The sequence below is a fragment of the Typha angustifolia genome, chromosome 7 (assembly GCF_048772165.1).
Source record: "Typha angustifolia cultivar Huaian chromosome 7, ASM4877216v1, whole genome shotgun sequence".
Lineage (NCBI taxonomy): Eukaryota > Viridiplantae > Streptophyta > Magnoliopsida > Poales > Typhaceae > Typha > Typha angustifolia.
The window spans coordinates 5,375,353-5,390,812 of NC_133245.1; the positions used below are offsets into that span (position 1 = coordinate 5,375,353).

Sequence of the window (15,460 nt, forward strand, 5' to 3'; positions counted from 1 at the left end):
AAACCGCAAGAGATCTGTATTCTGCCCTAGTCGGGGAACGAGCAACTGCGTGTTATTTTCTAGTATGCCATGAAATTAGATTTCCTACTAGGAAGACAATGTAGGCAGACGTGGAGGTCCGATCATCCTAGCTGGTCCAATCTACGTCTATGTAAGCAAGAAGAATTGGTGAAGTACAACGAAGAAGGATTCCAAGATGTATAGTGCTTTTGAGATATCATAGGAAACGCTTGGCCAGTATCCAATGAACGGTGCTCGGTGAGTGCATAAATTGAGCCAACTTGTTGGCTGGAAAGGCAATGTCTGGTCTTGTTAGAGAGAGATATTGGAGACCACCAATTATTTGTCGATACTCAATGCTATTGAATTCTCGTCCGATAAGAATGGCTCTGATACCATAAAATGGAAGTATGCACTCACTGGTTGAATAAAATTTCACTCTGTTCTTTCCATTGATCATCTATATATATTTACATATTACAATTTATAATTTACAATTTACAATTTATTGAAGGAGATAAGGTAACATTCCTATTCCATACAAGGAATATATATAAAGCATACAAGCTGTCATGCAAAGAGGGAATATATCAGCTGTCATGATTAGGCACGGCAATCACTAAGTTAGCGGCAGATTTGATGCAATTTCCTTTATAGGGGAAGGGGGAGGTAGATGAGAATATATCTGCGAGCTATTTGGTATTTGAATGGAGGGAGATGGCTAAACAAATGTACCTGGAATCTGTATAATAAAAACTTGTCTAATTTTTATTAATTGACCTTCATCAGATGATAAACATGTACAAGCGTACATATATCTACAACTCGAAATCAAAACAACACAATCTTCATCGAACATTTCGCCGGCGAAAAGAAGCACAATTTTCAACTTACACAGGGCGTGATCCAGATTGGAGGCGGCCATTTCCAGAGAAGATCGCAAGAACAGCAAGACTTGAAACTTCCATCCTCCAAGTCAAATATCCCTACATCCGGAGCGACTTCATGGCACTTCTCGAACGACCACAAGCAATCGTCGGTGAAATAGACAGAGTTGCCTCTCAGATCAGGGCAGTCCCGCAGCGAGACGCAGAGGGAGGCGTTCTTGCCCAGGAACAATGCTAAGTCCTTCGTGCACTTCCACTCCACTCCGACCCATCCTTCCATCCCGAACCTCCACTCGAAGAGCTCGATTCTCGTCGTCGTGTACTCCGCGTAGACGGGTCGAGGATCCCAATTGGACTTGGGATGAGCCGCGTGCCTCATCCTCCTGACCTGCAACAGGTGGCCCGGCGAGAGCTCGACGAGGTACTTGTTGCAATCGTGGTAGCCCAAACTAGGGGCGACGACTGTCGAAGAGGGAAGAGGTGGACCGAGATCCCACGCCTCGACTCTTCCCTTGGATTCCAGAGTGAAGAATTGCCCATTGGAGGAGAAAATGGCATCGACCCAGTAGGACGACGGCGTGTCGATTAGGGTCCACTTCTTGTCTCCGGCTCTGGCGAAGGCCAGGCCGTACAAGGGGTTATGGATTAGCATAACCGTGTAGTCCTCCCACGAAGGCGAATCGGAAGAAGAAGAAGAAGAGGGAGGTGATTTAAGAACGGGCTTGGATGAGAGGATAGCCTTCTCGTAGAGGAAGTACCTCAACCGATCCGGATCGAATGACTCGGGAGGGATCTCATCGCAGAACTGAAGGTCGTAGCTCGTGATGCGGCCTTCGTGGTCTCGGACGGCGTCGACGAAGGGAAAGGTGGTGACGGGCGGGAGGTCGATCTGGTCGCCCGTGATCGGGTTCAGGAGACAGAGCTCTGAGTTGTCATCGGCGGTGATCAGCCAGCCGTGGGAGGACCCCACGCAGAGGCGGTCACCGAAGGGCGGGTCAGGCTGGGGGATGGAGTAGGAGTTTTTCTCCGATAGGTTGAAGAAGCGGGCGGAGGCCATGGGAGTTGACGAATTGGAAGGGAGCATCAGCCATGGGGATTGCGGGGCGGGCGAGCAGAGGCTGGCCTTGGCAGCGGATCGCCAGGAGGAGCAGACGGCGACGAAGCGGAGGTGGTCGGGAAGAGGGAGCCGCTCCAACACGGAGCCGAGGAGCTCCACGGGAAGGTCGGACCAAGCCGTCGTGGATAGGAATTTACTGGACGAAAGCGGAGGAGAGGTAATGAATTAATTAAAGGTCAGCACGCGAGGAGATCGGGTACTTTCTTGGCATCAGTCTTTCTCGCCTTATATAACGCGTTCGCTTGGCTGCTTCGACGCCACCAACAGTGTGCGCAGTAGATTCTGGACGAGATATTTCAGCCGATTCGGCCCATGTTTTCTCGATACGACCGGCTTGTGTTGTCTGAGTTGTACGATACTACGACCCGATGGAAATTATATTTTACGCCGCCACCAGTTAAACCTAAATTCACTCCATCTCGTAAAAAATCTATCTGTATTACTGTAGCTTCTTATGATTTAAATTAAGATATAATTAAAAAAAAAACTATAAGAGTTAGTTTGAATATTAACTATAAAAAATATAAATATAAATAAAAAAGTAACACAAATACAATTACAGTACGAAGGGGTCAGACAGAAAGATTCAGAAACTATTGGCCGACTCAGACAGTTGGCGGCGTTCAGAAACCCACGAATAAGTTCTGACAACCTGGAAAGCTGCAAAGGGGTGATATTTTTAATGCGTCGTGCTAAGCATACGGTCAAACCGAGCAAGTGTACCTATCTCATTGCTTACATATAATTTAGTATAGTCTAATGTTATTGCATACCAACGGTATCATCCTGTACGAACTCTCAAACGTAAAGTATCAAAAGAAAAAGATGCCTAAATTTTAGTTGTACTTAAGAACGGAGTTATCTTATAAACTAGTACAAGTTTTGATCTCCTAGAGAGCACTATCAACCATTCTTTCTCCTTCCTTGTTTGTTATATCTCATTCCAAATTTTAAAAAATTATGCCTTAGTTCAAATGTTTGAAAATCATAGTTTAGTTTTTCAAATTGGTTTGCCGGATAAAGCACGTGCATTAATTTTTAGGTTTTATAAATTAACCATTGTCTTTGGTTATGTCTCTAGTTAACTTATCCTAATGACAAAGTGTGTTTACAATTATATGATAAAATATTGGGTGTGTTTTGTAAAGATTAAAATGGTAGATTGTAACGCAATTACAAGACAAAAGGTGAAGAATACTAAATGCAAATTTTGGGTAAGACTTTATTAATATTCATAGTTATCAAGTATCCACTCATCCTATAAAAATGATCATCACGTGGTTCACCTGATTTAATCTCAATATTTTAACATTGAGTTCGGTCAAACCATGAAGTAGATAGACATCATAATAATTTATGAACAAAATTCTATCCAGGATGATAAAGTTATACCCCATACAATATACAAATTATCACTTTATACTATCCAAAATAATAATATGTCCTTGTCAATAATAAGTATAATATCTTACTGTAAACTAATAAATATTAATATATATTATAGAAAAATATATTATATATCAAGTGTAATTATCTATTTGTCGTGGGTCTAGGGACTCTATGCTGTATACCCAACTGTATGAAGTTGGGATGTCATAAATGGGTGGGTAACGGTTGGATGATGTAGGTGGCGACTAGACCGTGGGTCTCATTTATCCTATGGAGCAAACAGTCAAAGATAATGCACTCCTCTCTTCTTGATAGCCAATTATTAGTTGCAGAGCTAGTGAATGGGAGGCACTAGCAGAGTGAGAAGCTGCTCTTGGAGGGAGGAATAGATTTAGCCTTTGAAGTGGCCTCTTACTTTCGGAGATGCCACAAGTTTTAACTATTGGATCTGGTGGCTTCTAGGGTGCGTTTATTCTACACGAAGGTGGTTTGGAACCGCATCCTGATGCAGGCCTATTTTAGTAACATTAACTTAAGTGTGAAAGATTATTGAAATCTTTGTGGGATGTTTAGTAAAATAGCCAATCATAGAGATGTATGGAAGAAGGTGGATGAGGAGATCCAACACTCCATAAGCCTAGCTGAGAAGGTCAGTTGGAATTGGCTAGATGTGAATTGGCATTGGGAGAGGCAGCTGGACCTATAGGCTAAGGTAGTGATTGCTTCTACATTGTGGGGGCATATGGAAGCAGCACAATAAGGTTACATTTGGTATGGTGGCTGCTCAGCCACAGCTATTGGCGTGTCGGGCACTCGAGCTTGCGAAAGAATATGGTAGGCTGGTCGACAAAAGGCCCCCACAATGGACTTCTCTTCAAATCAACTGGTGGTGGCTGGCCCCAGGGGGGTTAGGGTAAGCACAACATAAATGGTGCTTGGTCGGAGGACGGTTATGAGGGGGGAGCAGGTGTCGTATTGCAGTCGAATGAGAGCGAAATGGTGGCCATTGCTTAAAACCGACTCCAGGTGGATCTGTGCTAATGACCATTGCTGCAGACAGGATCTAGACTCTAAGATCCTAGTCCAAATTCTTTGTAAAAAAACATGAAAGGCCATTGAGAGTTAAGGAGATAGTTTTGGAATGTTTTATAAGGTCCTAGTCTAAATCCAAGGGATAGTTTTGGAATATTTTAATATGCCGAGGAGCTTTGATAGGGTCAAGTTGGCCATATTTACAAGGAAGGTAATGAGGTAACTGATTGGGTTTCAAACTAAGGTCTTGTTCACATCCAGAATAGGAAGGAGCATGAATAGTAAAAGTTAATTTGTTATTATTAAAATATAAATTTTATTGTAGGAATAATTATTCTTATGTTTACTTATATTCTAAAATAAGGGTATAATAATTATTTTTGATGTGATATAAAATGAAAGTAAGAAGAAAATATTATTAAAATATCGTTCGATTTGATATAAAATAGATTGATGGGATAAATGAAAAACAACTGAGTATGCTGGTATGCAATGTAATGATACTAAGTATGCAATTATTAACAACTAAATATGCAATGCTAAAATAAGTATGCAATACTAATAGAGTTGCAATGCTATCATACTAAGGTAGGTGTGCTAGCTAACTAAGTATGTAATGCAAGGGTGCTAGGTATACATATATTTTTCATGCCGTACAAATATTTTGATAAATATTATTTATAGTAAAAAATAATAAAATTTTATTCTAGATGGAAAATATAGTTTTTATTTTAGCTTAAAACATGAGATATTAATAATATTATATTAACTATTTCTCAAATTTCTTATTTTATTATTTAAAGAAAGAAAGAGTTAATTAAGTTTTAATACATAGTTTAAATAGTAAATATATTATTTTATTTATGAGTAAATATTTATTTTGATAAAATATTGGTTTATGAATATTATATTTTTGATGTTATTAGTTCATATAAAAATTACTATAATAATAAGATAATTTATAAAAAAATATTATATCAATTAAATACTATATTATTAAGAATTTTATAATATTTATATTTAAGTATATACAATTACAATATATTTTATAATAATAATAAATGTTCTTATTTTTATGAAATATTAAATTATTGATATTTATGTTGTTTAAGTTGAAATTTATTTATTTAGTATAAAATAAGAAAATGATAAGAGATGAGGGAGAGTAGAAACAAGTGATAAACTATGATAATATGTTTGAGAGATAGAAGAGATGAGTAATAAATTATGATAAAATTTTGCAAGAGATAAAAAATGAGTAATAAATTATAATAAGATTTTTATAAGATGTTGTAGTCAAATAAAGGGTAAATTAGAAATTGGTTTAGTGTTTGGTATAAGATGTAATTATGATAAATAGTGTTTATATTCTGAAATATATTTATTATGATATTTAGCTATTATTTTAGAATAAGAGGTATTATTCTGAAATAAAATCTTTTGTTATTCTTAAAGTGAATAGGGCGCTAAGGTAAAATCACCTCCCACTCTATTTTGTTGGGGACATGTTGAGGAGCTCCCTGACCTATGTAATCTCCTCCTATTTGACACTTCGACGGCCTCAATTAGCTGAAGTGTCTTAATCTAAGTTGCTAACAGCTCCTATCCTAAAAAAAGGTATAATTATTTATTTATTATTATACAAAATATATTTCATAAATTTGGAAACGTTTTCATACTATCAAATAATATATATATATATATATTATTGATAGTTTAACTCCTTTAGGTTCTCCGAAGGATGAATTACATCGATGGAAAGAAAATCTGTGGCATATAAACATATATAGTAGTTATGTCACTGAGAAAAAAAATAGGAAAAGATGTTTGCTTGAGTTTGTTGGGTTGCCATCTTCATAGCATTTTAGGAGTGTTTGACTTAATGTATTGGCGTAATATTACACATAATGATAGACTCATAGAGGCAATATTAATATTGGAGGAATATTACTAATAAATGATATTGTTTCATAAAAATTAACATTGCATATTAGAAAGATAACCCTTGTTTTCTCTTTTAAAAGTTTTAATGATTTAGCTAGCCCTCAGAAATTACAAATGTAATGGTTAGCCTATCGAATTTGCTTACTTTGTTTGATTGACATTGTTAGATTGTTTGCTTGTAGCTTATAAAAGTACGTTATATTTTGTTAATTTGTGTCACGCTTTATAGGATTGTTTTAATAAAATGCTCATACAAATGTTCTCTATCTCAGAACCAGACACTAAGCACTTTTTATTTTTAATTCAAGACTATAGAAGAAAGTTGTCTTAAAGTTTTGAAAATTGTAATGAATTTAGGTTAAAACTCTAGCTCTATTTGTGGCGTTAGAACCAAATAAGCTACTTCCTAGACTCTATTTGCAGCTTGATAGTCGTAGATATCATGCTTTTTTAGGGTCTATAACGGTGTTATTTTATTTTTCCCCGCTGCTGATTTATGGTGTTGTATGTCTAATTTTTTTTAAACTTGTTTTTCTTTGTGGATGATCTTCGATCTTCCTGTTTTTGAGAATTCTCATGGTCGTGTCTTAGACTGCTAGAATGACAAAACCTGCAAGCTAACTCGAGGCTCTTCGCTCTTAGAAATTTTTGGGGCTATTCTTCATTTTCATTTTGTATTGTATCTTGGGCTTAATGTCTGTTTCAAATTACTGAAGTAGTTTTCATAGACTAAGTGTGGGATTTATGTCAAAGAGTTGTCACTCTATTCCCCCTCTCCATTGTGTATCAGACTGTATTGATAGAACTCTTAAAAATTAATAAATTAACCTGCCTACGGGCTTTCTCTTAAGAAAAGAAATAATTGATGGTATAAACTCTAGTTTTATTTGTAGCATCTTCAGTTTTCCTCCTCCAATTGTATTCTATGGACCTTGACTTGGAGAGGCTGAAAAGAAGTAGGGCCAAGTGTCAATTTAGCTTTAAAATTCTTAGGAAGGCCTATGCCTTTATCTACTCCAAGACATTGACAAGACTTTCAGATTTTTTATATTCAAATTCAACTCTGAGGACGATATGATGGTGTGTATCAATGTACATAAATTTTTAGGTTTTATTTGTTTTGAGGCTAAGCCTCGAACTTGATTAGTTAGTCACATTTTTTAGTCTTACTTTTTTCCAAGAGTAAACTTGATTAGATATTAAAAATAAACTTAATTACTTAAACTCAACACAAACAAAATCTTAGAGATATAGTTTTAAATCTTATTTTTTAGTGGCTAAACTTTAACTGTTTACTTTTTGGCGGACTCATAACTTCAGTACACTCTAAACTCTAAACCTTCAATGAAAAGAAAAAGGAGCTATACAAGACTATTACTTACATGGACTTTTTATTTAATTCTATAAATGCTGCATCTGTAGAAATCCTGAAGGGTAGGCTTCTCATGTGTGATGAGATGGTGCATCTTTATGTATATGATGTTTATGAAATTTTGGGATAAAATGATGTGAATTATTTTCCCCATTACAATAGAACCAAACATCTTGCATTCCTCAGTAACTGAACTGAAGCATGCAGATAATAAAGGTCAGGTAGAAGAAGAGAATTTTATATTCCTTTGATAAGCTGGGTATATCAAAATTGGTGAACCATCTATCATGAGGAATAGTGTTACAATAAGGAATATTATGAAAACATCTTAGAATGTTGTATAGAATATTCCAATAATTTCCATGTTATGTTCTTATCCTTTTTACCATCCATATCTTACAATAAGGAACATTATGAGACTATCATGCCCTAATTATTGATGAGAAAGGTTATTTTCGTTGGAGTACATTTACATATATTTTGACCTTCAGTTCAGCAATGTTCCTGGCAAAGCTGGTACAGCCCAAACACCCTTCTAGCAATCCTTGATAGTGGTTCTCTTTCTTCCTTATGCCAGTGTCTCTCTTTGAAGTTTCCAGTTAGATTTATCCTGCTTCTAACTCTATGCCCTACATCTTTTACATCCTCATCAATTGGCAAACTGGAAATTGATGGATCAATAAGACCTTCTAATAGGTCACCATGACTTCCAGTCTCAGTGTCATATTCCTTGCCTTCATATGTGCTTATAGAAATATCATCCTTAAGCTCTACCTTCTCTAAAATTAACGAGGATTCGGAGCTCTGATCATTGCCAACATGCTCTCTTTGGTCTTTCTCGTGCAAATTATCCAAAATCCTCCAAGTAACAGCATCAGGAATATCATCCTCAAGCTCTACTTTCTTCTCTAAAGTTACTGAGGATTCGGAGCTCTGCTCATTGCTAGCATGCTCTCTTCGATCTTTCTCATGCAAATTTTCCAAAATCCTCCAAGTAACAGCATCTGGATTTAGTCCATTTTTTCTCATCTCACGCACTATCCAGTATGCTTGTTTCTTCAAGCCCAACTTGCAGGCGCTGTTTATGAGTATATTGTAGCAAATTATGCCCGGAGAAACCCCACAATCTATAAGCTCATACAGGAAATCACAAGCCTGATCCAATTTCCCCAGACGACAGAGACCTCCAAAGATGGCTGCATAAACGTAATCATCATGCATCTTCGAAGGCCAAACAACTTCATCCCAAAATCTCTTTGCCTCCTCCATCCGGCCTGCCTCACATAATCCTTCTATCACGACTGCATGTGTAGCACTGTCTGCAGCAACATTCATGTCTTCGAAGATCTCCATAGCTTTGTCAAACTTCTGGAGCTTAAATAGTCCTTTCAGAACTGCATTAAAAGTGACAACATTTGGGAGACAATGATGTTTCAGCATGGTACCACGCAATATCTCGATAGCTTCCTCTGTTTCTCCAACGTCCAACAATCCGCAAATAATAGTAGTAAAGGTCACTACATCAGGAGCACAGAATGTCCCCTTCAGCATGTCGTTCATGATCTTTTTCGCTTCTGCAACTCGGCCAATCTTGCAGAAACCATGGATGACAGTGTTCAGAGTGATTACATCTGGCCGACATTGTTTCTGAAGCATTGAGACGAGGACGTTCAGCTGCTCACTCGGATTGTCTACGACACGCAGCGCGCTTAGAAATATGTTGTATATCCTAGTCCTGTCTTCAACTTCATCATTGTTGTCCTTTTGCGACAACATGAGTTCTAGGACATCCTTGGCCTTGTTAAGATCCCTCTCACGGCAGAGTCCCTCAACAAGCACCTTGTAGGTAGGCTCAGGAAGAGAATAGCCAAACTTGAGCCCTTCCTTTAACAGCTGATAAGCCCTCATGCAACCCCTTCCCTTGCTCAGGCCATGGATTATGCAATTGTACGAGACTAAGCTAGGTACAAAGCTCCTCTTCCTCATTATATATACTATCCTCGAAGCCCCGTGATGCCGCCCAGCGCGGCAGAGTGAATCCATCATCTGCCCGTATGCAAACTCCTCATCGACGCTCTTCCCCTGCGGCATCTCCTCAGCGATCCGGAAGACCTCGTGGAACATCCCTTCATGGCACAAGCAGTCAATGAGATTGGCAAAGGCCGCACTTTTGACAAATGGGTCTTCGTCGTGTTCAAGCTCCATCGCCGGCCAGAACTGGCGCATCAACCGCTTACACTCTTCAACATCGCGATTTCTGAGGACGGCCTTGATCAAGACGCTGCGGGTGAGGGAATTGGGGGCGACGTTGTTTTGAGACATTTCGTCGAGTAGCTGGCGTGCGGCCCGCGATTCTCCGAGGCGAGCGTAACCAGCGAGGAGGGCGGTGTAGGAGGCGGCATTGGGATGGCGGCCCTTGCTGGGCATGTCGAGGAGGAGGAGGCGGTGGGCATGGAGGACGGCGAGTGGTGGGTGGGGCAGGGAGCAGAGGAGGTGGATGAGACGGTTGTAGTTGGAGACGGAGGGAACGAAGGAGGAACAACAGGGTAGGCGACGGAGGAGGCGGAGGGTAAGGAGGGGAGTACGGGCATCGAGGAGGAGGGAGAGGAGAGCGTTAAAGTTGTGCTCGTCGTAGACGGAGGAGGACAGGAGTAGGAGGAGGAGGACGCGTGTGTGGGCCTCGTCTGAGCGACCGGCGGAACAGAGAGCGCGGACGACGGCGGCAATGTCGACGGGGTTAGGGGAGTAGCCGCGGAGGCGGAGGCGGTCGAGGAGGCGAAGGGCTTCGTCGGGGTCGTCGTCGGAGCAGAGGGCGTGGATCCGACTCGACCAGTAGGAACGGTTGCTGATGCTATCTCCTCCTCCCTCATCTTCCTTCTCCTCTTCCAACTGGGGCGGCAGGAGATGGGTCAGCTGGAATGGGTTAGTGGTGCTGGTGGTGGTAAGGAAGCGCAGGAGGAAGCAGGAGTGCGCAGGACGATCGAGGATGCTTTTAGTGAGCATCGCGGATTACGCGTCTAATAAGACTTGGGTGGGTGCATTTGGACTCGACGGTGTAGTATGAAACCTTATTGGATTCATCCACTCAGGGAAAAGTAGAAGAGGCATTCCATTCGATGGATTCGACTAAACCCAACCGGCCCAATCCGATCCATGAAATCAAAAGGAAGATAAATTGAATGAGATAAATAAGTAAGAAAAGATAGGAAAAAATAGGAGAAGGTAAGAAACAATTAATGGTCATTCTTTCGTTGAGTGAGATCATCTGAACGATGAGGTAACTCGAGAAAAAGAAAACAAAGAAGAAAAGAAAAAGGCCTACTATGGTTGGCTTGGTAGGCTGAATATTATAGATGCTCAGTGGTAATTCACAAGACGAGGAACCACAGTTAGGAGGACTACAGCGTGGGTTTTGGACCCATCGACCTCGGTGATCAAGATTTAACTCCAGTGTTCGTCTTCATCTGCTTCTCCTTTCGCCCACCCCCTCTTTCTCGTTCCAGCAATCCTCTTTTCACCTCTCATCTAGTCTTTTTCCTCTCTCGCTTCTTGCTCGGGCATGGCTCAGTGTCTATCTTGATGTCGACCAGAATTTTGTCGGGAATGCTGTCCGCCCCACCCTCATAAGCACTCGGCATCACTGCCGACAGGCATATGGCCCTCTCGCACGAGCCCAAACAATTGGAATTATTTGGATAGCAGCATATCATATAGCTCAATCTACTTTAGAAAGCTCTATATCAGCAGCACGATCTTTAAGATTTGGTTAACATGTCAGTGCCAGAGCAGTTCGTTTTTTATTGAAATTTTTACTTTAAAACTGCTGTACATGACTTCGTGGCAACTCGGGATACAGATAGAGGAATCCCCTAGTTTGTGAACTTTGAAGATTGCGTAGCATATCGATAGCAATAGAATCCACTGGTAAAAGTATATAGCAGTGAAAAAGATGGCTTAGGAGTTCACCAAGAATCAAGCATCTAAAATTAAAACCCAGCATTACCTTGCAGAATCTAGAATTGGATTAACATGCACTTAGTGTTATTGGTCATACACAAACATTCCATGCTTCTACTAATGTTGTTTGTTGATTGAATGTAACAAAAATGATAATAAAGGTAAGAGAAGAAAAAGAAAAAAGAAAAAGAAAAAGGAGAAGAAACAAAATGAAGAACATTTATTTATATAGGAGGACGATTTGATCATCCTGTCCGTTTCCCAGGGAATCGAGTCCTGACTCGGACTAGAACCGGGCGTTCTCGAAGCCGTGAAGATCGCTGACTCGGTTCATCGATTTCCTCATTATGGCCACCTTGGCCAGCTGCTCCGCCGCGCGCCAAGCGGAGGTAGGCGTCAACGCCTCACCTCCTCCACCTCCGACGACATCCCTCCTCCTTAGTGACGGGGAGAGGGACGGCTGGTGGTGGTGGTGGTGGTTTCGCCGCCGTTGGATGTCCGCAAGCACCGCTTCGACTGTGCAAATGAGGTCCTGATCCGACGGGGAACCACCGGCGGACGGCAGCAGGAGTGACCGGGCGGACGAGAGCAAGTGGAGGGCCGTGGCGTAGTCGTTGAGCTCCACGAGCCGGCGCGACTCGGCCACGGCGCGGGTGGTGACGAAGAGGTTCCGGAGGCGGAGCGAAGAGCTCTGGCTGTGGAGAGGAGGCAAGAGCAAGGGATGTTCGTCGCCGCTCATGGTTTCATGGGAAGCAGGATCTCTATAGCTACATCGCACGGACATGGAATGGGCGTGGTGGGGAGTATGGAGTAACGGCGCCCTCAGCTCCACAAGAAGCTCTCTTTCCTCCTCGGAGTAGAGGTCCCCCAGCCGAACGGAAGTGATTCCCCTTCCACCGCCTCCGCCTACGACCACCGCCCGTTGCCCGCCGCTGCAGGAGTAGACGGCGGAGATCTCCCCGAATGGGAAGGCCAATTGGAGATGGACGTCCTGCATTACGACGCTGACGAGGCCGCCGATGCACTTGGCGAAGGCGTCCTCCACGGGGACCGCCTTGGGATGCGCGTCCTCTCCGATGGGTATTTCTAGGTGGGCGAAGCGCGTGGTCGCGGAGGAAGGGTGATGGAGATTGCTGGTGGCGTAACGGGGCTGGGGGTCCATCTTGTTCATCGCATTGTCTTCTTGCTGATTCTGGTTCTGCTGCTGTTGCTGGCTATCGGACAGGAGCATGATGGTAGCCACGGGGTTCCGGTGGCGGCGGTCCTCGAGGATCTTGGTCGCCTTCCTGAGAGCATCACCGACGCAGGTGCGCTGCCCCGGCCCAGGAGACACCAGCACCATCCTCTCGATTATCTGGCGAGCAGCGCGCTGTCCCGGCCTCGACATTCTTCTTAGGGGGAGGAGGCGCTTGGCAGCGCCGGAGAACGCCACCATAGAGAGCCGATCGTCCGGGCCCAGCGACGCAATCACAAGCCGCATCGCCCGCCGCAGCATCTGGAGTTTCTCCCCCGTCACCCCCTGGCTCACGTCCAGCACCGTCACCAGATCGATCGGCGCGCGGCGAGCCCGCACAGGAGGAGCCTTCACCTTGATCGCGACAACGTAGTTCCCGTGCCGCCGACCAGACGACACCAGCGCTGCCTCGGGCATGACGCTCACCGCCACGCCGCTGCCTGTGGTCCTGGAATTGGTGGTGACACACTTGGGATTGGCGAAGATATCCATCTTGTCGTATGCGCCGTCGTGATTCTCGGAGTCGTCCTCGTCCGCTTCCGGTATGGGATTAAACGGCACGCCCTGGCTCGTCTTGGACACCACCAGCGGCTCATCGTCGTCGTAAGCCTTGCAATTAGGAAAATTCCGCTTCTCTGCCTTGGCTTCATCCCTGCTGCTTCCGCCTCCACCTCCGCCTCCGCCTCCACCGCCGCCGTTCCGTGGCTTCCGGTTGTCCGTGCGCTCGCCCAGCACCATAACTTTCTCTTCTTGCTTTCTTGGGGTTTCGTCGGAGGGGGGTTGGTGGAGGTGGAGAGAGGCGAGCAAAGGGGCGTGATGCCACGCGGCGGAGCAGACAGGGCAGGTGAGAGTGCGGCCGTGGGTCTGAGTCCGCACATGGACGGCGATGCAGGGAAAGTGGAAGGTATGCGAGCACTCGGCAGTAAACACAGCGCTGCTTCCGTGCCCATTCTTTACGCTCTGCGCGCATATACCGCATTTGTTCTGCATTCACGACCACGCCAAGCAAATTTAATTCGGATTCCATACTAATAATAAGAAGAGAGAATCATAATTAGGTTATTGGGACGAGCGAAGAAGGTGAAAAGAAAGGCGGATAATTGCAGAGCGGAAAGGCCAGAGGTCGTAATTTTTACTCTTTTTTGACGAGACTAGAAATGGATACTGAAATCCCCCTTTTTTTTTTTCTTTTAATCATTCCACCAATCAAATCCCGCACGAGCTCTCCTAATACTACTTTCCCACCAAACCACCATGGAAAGGAAACTAATCTTCTGACGAACACCCAAAAAGCAATAAAGGAAACAAAAGAAAGGAATAACTCCTGAGATTTCTCAGAGAACTCGTGAACGGATCAACGAAGGAGGACTTGGAAACACAATTGACCGATGGAAGACCAAGACTTACCCGAGAAAGTAGAAGGGAAGCCTTCAGTAGTGCGAATCTAGAAGGGGATCTGGGCGAAGACGGGGTCGACAAAGCCTGGAACAGCGCGGGAAGTTTCTTAGGGGTAGTCGACGACACCGGCGGCGGCGTACGGGAGGTAGGCGCTGGCGCTGCCGCCGGAGCCTCCGGCGCCGCCGACTTCGTCCGACACCGCAGGCCAGGTGCCGTAGAAGTCTGCCTCGGCGTCGCCGGGTTACTCCCAGAGAAGAAGCTCAATTTCGCGCAACTCCTCGGACTGGGGCTCGGGCTCGGGCTCGGGCTTCGCTGCGGCTTCTCCCCATCAACCACCGAGCGCGGATCTCGGCGGATCGACGTGCAGAAAGCTCTCCTCCAACCCGTTCCCATCTCTCTCTCTTACTCAAACTCCACTTTTCCTTCTCCTTCCTTCCTTCCTTCTTCTCTCTTGGAGTCCTTTTTCTTTTTAATCTCCGGGTGTTTCTTTAGGCTCTCTTCTCTTTCTCGCTCTCGACGCCTCTATCTATCTATAGACGGGAAGAGAGAGGGTTTTAATTCTCTCGTCCTAAATATTTTTCTTTTCTTTTCTTTTCTTTTCTCATGGGGCAAGAGATAGGGGGGGAGGGGAGGGGTGAACGCTTTTGTTGCTTCCCGTCAACCGCAGCACAAGACAAAAGGGCAAGATGGCCTTTTCGCAAAAGGTTGCTGCACATGGGAACGAACGGAGTGCTGTCTGAGATACAGTAAAGATATACTGCTGCCATATTGCCATCGTCCAAATTTACTTGTTTGCACTTATGCTTCAGTTGTTTAACCCCCGTGCAAAGCCATGATGTCATCGTCGGTGCTCATCCCTTCCGCTTGAGACCGTGGGGCCCACGGTACGTGAGAACTCACGTTGTCACAGTTTCGAGTCTCTTTTTGGGTCTATCGGCAAAGTTAAAAACATATACAGATCAAATTTTCTTTATAAGAGTTCTCTAACACCTCTGATTAATTTTAAGTAAAATTATATCATTCTCGTCAACGGCCGTAATGGTCACTTAATTTTTTTACCATGGTATATAATATACAAAGTCTTTTTTCTTGGAAATTTTGAGCTATAAAAAAGCCTATATTATAGAGAT

The 15,460-nt window shown here is 43.4% G+C and overlaps 3 protein-coding genes across 3 annotated transcripts; all 3 read right to left on the bottom strand.

The window, feature by feature from the left end:
* Window positions 1-747: 747 nt before the first annotated feature.
* Window positions 748-2,217, bottom strand: LOC140763840 (putative F-box protein At5g55150). Its single transcript, XM_073102205.1, has one exon. The coding sequence runs from the start codon at window positions 1,969-1,971 to the stop codon at window positions 886-888; it is 1,086 nt and encodes a 361-aa protein (XP_072958306.1). The 5' UTR covers window positions 1,972-2,217; the 3' UTR covers window positions 748-885.
* A 5,800-nt stretch (window positions 2,218-8,017) lies between these two features.
* LOC140762861 (uncharacterized) lies at window positions 8,018-11,332 on the bottom strand. Its single transcript, XM_073100833.1, has one exon. The coding sequence runs from the start codon at window positions 10,742-10,744 to the stop codon at window positions 8,234-8,236; it is 2,511 nt and encodes an 836-aa protein (XP_072956934.1). The 5' UTR covers window positions 10,745-11,332; the 3' UTR covers window positions 8,018-8,233.
* A 478-nt stretch (window positions 11,333-11,810) lies between these two features.
* Window positions 11,811-14,927, bottom strand: LOC140763155 (E3 ubiquitin-protein ligase WAV3-like). Its single transcript, XM_073101220.1, has 2 exons — window positions 14,340-14,927; window positions 11,811-13,916 (listed from the first exon to the last, which is right to left on the bottom strand). Exons 1-2 carry the CDS (start codon window positions 14,721-14,723, stop codon window positions 11,985-11,987), a joined length of 2,316 nt encoding a protein of 771 aa, XP_072957321.1. The 5' UTR covers window positions 14,724-14,927; the 3' UTR covers window positions 11,811-11,984.
* Between the last annotated feature and the right edge of the window lie 533 nt (window positions 14,928-15,460).

Excerpts from the sequence above, each read along its gene's own strand:
- LOC140763840 (XM_073102205.1), bottom strand. The coding sequence starts at position 1,971 with ATGCTCCCTTCCAATTCGTCAACTCCCATGGCCTCCGCCCGCTTCTTC.
- LOC140762861 (XM_073100833.1), bottom strand. The coding sequence starts at position 10,744 with ATGCTCACTAAAAGCATCCTCGATCGTCCTGCGCACTCCTGCTTCCTC.
- LOC140763155 (XM_073101220.1), bottom strand. The coding sequence starts at position 14,723 with ATGGGAACGGGTTGGAGGAGAGCTTTCTGCACGTCGATCCGCCGAGAT. Across the intron at positions 13,917-14,339 it reads CTTCCCTTCTACTTTCTCGG|AACAAATGCGGTATATGCGC; the intron begins GTAAGTCTTGGT and ends TCGTGAATGCAG.